General features: G+C 48.7%; 1 protein-coding gene across 2 annotated transcripts in view; it reads left to right on the forward strand.

The window, feature by feature from the left end:
* The first annotated feature begins 230 nt into the window (after positions 1 to 230).
* The window catches only part of FBXW8 (F-box and WD repeat domain containing 8), a 131,667-nt gene continuing 127,650 nt past the window's right edge, over positions 231 to 4,247 (forward strand). For both annotated transcript variants that reach the window (XM_019641588.1, XM_019641589.1), the window contains exon 1: positions 231 to 639. In XM_019641588.1, coding sequence (XP_019497133.1) covers positions 322 to 639 — 318 coding nt within the window. In that variant the 5' untranslated portion in view covers positions 231 to 321. The remainder of the gene's footprint in view (positions 640 to 4,247) is intronic.

Raw genomic sequence — 4,247 nt, forward strand, 5'->3', positions numbered from 1 at the left:
GCCTAGCATAGAATAGTTGCTTCAACGCATGTTGGTTGAATAAAGAAATAGAGCGCGGCGCAAAGCGTGCGTTTCGCAAAAGCCATAGGCGAGAAAGCAGAGAGGCGGGGCGAAGGCCCAAGGCACAGAGGCCGTCGGCGCTGCGGGCAGCGTGAGGGGCCCGCTGGGGGCGGGGCCGCCCACCGGGGGCGGGGCCGCCCACCGGAACCCAAGTGCAGTGGCGCCTCCAGTTTCCGGCCGAGGCGGACACTTCCCGCGGAGGGACTGTCCCGTGGCACCCGGCAGGGCCGAGGAGGACGCGGACGACCGGGAGTGGTGGCGATGGACAGCCACAACCTGGACGAGTTCCGCCGGCGCTGGCAGGAGGAGCTGGCGCAGGCCCAGGCTGTGAGGAAGCGGCGGCGGCCGGAGGCTGCCGAGCGGCGGCCGCGGCGGCCCGAAGTGTTCCCCGGACGCGGGGAGCAGGCCTCGGGGTACCTGGCGCTGGCCCAGGGCCTTCTCGAGGGTGCGGGGCGGCCCCCAGCGGCGCTGGTGACCCGGACCGAGAGGCAGGATGCGGCGAGCCGTTCCCGTTCCCCTCCGGCCCGCGGGGGCGCCGGGGGCGGGGAGCAGCTGGTGGACCAGCTCATCCGCGACCTGGTGAGTGACCGTCGCCTCCTGCTGAGGCCCGGGCCAGCCCCCGGTACACATCCGCCAGTGAGTTGGAATGTAACTGTGCCGCCAATATGGGGGGAGAAAAGCGAGCAGAGAGAGGTACACACACCTCTGGTTGTGCATGCATAGCGTACCTCTGGAAGCCCAGGCTCCCAAACGGGGGGGGGCGATTTTGTCCCCCGATTTGGCAGTGTTTGCAGACATTTTCGGATGCCGCAACTGGGAGGTGGGGGACGTGTGGCTGCCGGCAGAGGCCAGGGATGCTTACGAACATCCTACGCTGAAGAAGTCTGACAGATGTAAAAAGAGAAAAAAAGAGAAGTGCCTCGGGAAGATGGCTTAGCACCTGATCAGGTGCTCACGTCAGTCCACATCGATGCAGAAGTTATTCCAGTGGAAGTAGATTTGTAGGCTGAGGCAAGACCAGCCCGTGGGAGGAGAGAGAAACGGGAACGATTATTAGGACAAAGGTAAATTTGGGGCCTCACAGCTGAAATCCTCTCTACTGAGTGTGACAGTGTCTTCAGGCTTCACAACTATCCTGGGAGGTAGGCAGTTAGTCTTCTCTTACAAGTGAAGGGAACTCAAAGAGGTTTTTCTTCATTAGACCCGGCTCATAAATTCTAAGGATTGAATTTGGATCCAGGTCTGTTGGGCTCTACATTTCACCAGGTAGGTGTTTCCCAAACTTGACTTGGCATAAGAGTCGCGTTGGCATTATTAAAAGATAGGTTCTGCTCCATCTCCAGACTTGCTGCCTCAGTCTGGAGACGGGCCCCAAAATCTGGTGGCTGGGATGATCAGGCACCTTTGAGACGTTGTTCTCTGCTGTGTAGCTAGCTAGCTTCCTTTGGTTTGAGGTCCTGATTCCCGAGGCTTTCCAGCGCTTACACTCCTAAGGGGTAGGCACTCATACCAAGAATAGTGGGGCCTTAAATGAAGTATTCTAAAAATGGGCGGGGCCTAGCCAACAGGCGGATGCAAGGGGCCTATCAAGAATCTAAGTTTCTCTGTAGTTAGCGAAAGCTTGCACGGGAACGCGTGCCGGTGGATCTCTGTCCCCTTCAGAATCTCCACATTAGGTACTGCTTGGCTTCACACTATGAGCAGCAGCCAACCTTTGGGGCACCGCTAATTTTACTTTTAGTATTTTGCAATCATCAGTAACACTGCTATACATAATAATTCATTGCCTGCTTACAAGCTGTCTCCTTGGTACTGTCTCAAAGGTTTTATCTTTAGTTCTCCCAACAACCCTCTCCACTGGCCACTGTTAGCCCCATTTGGCAGATGAGCACTAGGAAGGTAATTGATTTTTTTTAAGGGGCAGTAAACCTGTCCCCTATCTTAAGTCTGAGAGATGATGGTAACCTTTTGGAAAAGGCTTGGATTCATAATTCATTGGTTGTAAGCCTCAAAGCCCACAGAGATCAGGCTGGTAATGCAAATGAGTGAAGTAGGCTCGGTGTGGCTCATTTGGTCCTTTTTTCCCTAATTCATTAGGTGTTTTGTTATGCATCTTTTCCAGAGTCCAGCCATACTTCTGTAATGATTTGTTGCACATTTGTTGCTATCATTCTTTTTATCACATTAAATATTGTAGTATAGAATTTATCTTCATGATATCCCTGAAGGAAATACTTAATCATTTTTCTTAAAACATGGCCCTCCTCTTGGTCTTGTTTTTCGACTTTTTAAAGTTTTTTTTAAAAATCGAAGTCTGTATTGAAGTGTATGAATTATAAATGTACAGCTTGGTGAATTTTCAAGAGTGTACATATCCATGTAAACAGCACCCACATTACAGAACAGCATTAATAGCTTATCAGAAACCCGACGTGTTCCCCCCTACCGAAGGGTAACCAGTCACCTTGACTTCTAACCCCTTATTTTAGTCTTGTCTGTTTTTGAACTATGTAAGTAGAATCATACAGCATATCCCCTTTTTGGGTCTGGGTTCTTGTGCATAGCGTTATGTGTGAGATTTATCCCTATGAATATGCCACATTTTATTTATTCTGCTGATTGACATTATTGGTAACTCTTGGGTTGTCGGAAAAGTCATGACGCATTTTTGCAATGAAAAACAGAAAAAATACGTCGTGACTTTTCTGACAACCCAATAGTTTGTTAATAGCCTGTTTGAAACTTCTAGGAATAATGCTGCTGTGAATGTTCTGTAAATCTTTTGGAGTGTGCACTTCATTTTTCTTGGGTGTACGCCTAGTTGTGGAATTGCTGGGTCAGGAAGTATGCATACATTCAGCCTTAGTAGATATTGACAAACAGTTTTCCAAAGTGATTGTACTGGTTTTCTCACTTCTGATAGTAACTCAAGTATGTGGACTTGTTCTTCTTGGCCATAAATGTAACAGCACCCAACTGAGATAGCATAGGGCATCTGAACTTGACCACAACATGGTAAGATGATAGTGACAAACTGGGAAATTCATACTATGGCTGGGCTAAAGGTGGTAGTCAGTGCCCATGTCAACTGGTTGTTGCCCTGTAGGAATGTGGTCCCAGTATTGCAGAGTCTTGAGATGTTCGTTTTTAAATTGGGAATATGTATTTTCATATGGAGTGACTGTTTTTGCTGCGTAAAAAACACCCAAAATTGTGACTTAAAACTACACTATTTAGCTCATCATGTTGCAGGGTGGCAGTTTGAGCCGGGCATGGGTGGGCTGCCCCAAATGTCTGAGATTAACTGCTGGTTGGCTAGGCACCTCTGCTCCTGGGGGTTGTCTGGTTGTTGGGTGTATGTGTATTTGTGTGTGACATGTGTGTCTCACCCAGCAGCTTAGCCTTGGCTGGGGGGCTGTCTCAGCTACGAGACTCACAGCAGCGGGGCAAGCCCCAGTGCTTTTCAAGTCTCTGTCTAGGTCCTGTTTTTTATTGTCACATTGGCAAAGCAAACCATGTGACCAAGCCCCGAGTGAGTGGAGTTCCCCACATGCCTAGAGATAGGGAGGCATGAATAAGGTAGGGGCTGTTAATACGACAACCTAACACAAACTCCTCCCATTTTCAATTGTTGATAACTAATTGAAAAAATAACATTTTAAGTCCTGACACTAGAGGTTAAACAAAACCTGGCTGTGGGCTGGATCTGCCTTGGGTCATGAGTTGGTGCTATTTGCCTTGTGTCTTCTGGAGGATCCTTGCTTGATCCATGGGTAACTCTTGAAAAGGAAGATTTAGTTTTGTTTGGGGTGCCCCAGAAACTCTCACAGGCTGATTCAGTTGACATGAAAGGAAAATAAAAATCTGATACCACCTCCTAACATAACCCTCCCCCCTTTTTTTCTCCAGCTTCGATGCACTCTTTTATATTAGTACATCTTACTATATTTTCATGCAGTGCAGTCTCTTTCACTTCAGAGTCTTCAGTGTCATCACTAGAGTGAGAACAACTCATAAGTTAGCAATCACCGGTTAAATTGCCTTTTGATGGGTAGGTGAACAGCACCACCTCAGTCTCCCTTGGCCAGGTACAGGCCAGGCTTTTGATGGACATGCACAGCTGAAATGAAATCTTAGAAATGCTTGTCCTTGAGCCCTGTCTTCTCTTGTGAAACTTTTTTTTTTTT

The sequence above is a fragment of the Hipposideros armiger genome, unplaced genomic scaffold, assembly GCF_001890085.2.
Source record: "Hipposideros armiger isolate ML-2016 unplaced genomic scaffold, ASM189008v1 scaffold_62, whole genome shotgun sequence".
In the NCBI taxonomy this organism is placed as follows: Eukaryota; Metazoa; Chordata; class Mammalia; order Chiroptera; family Hipposideridae; genus Hipposideros; species Hipposideros armiger.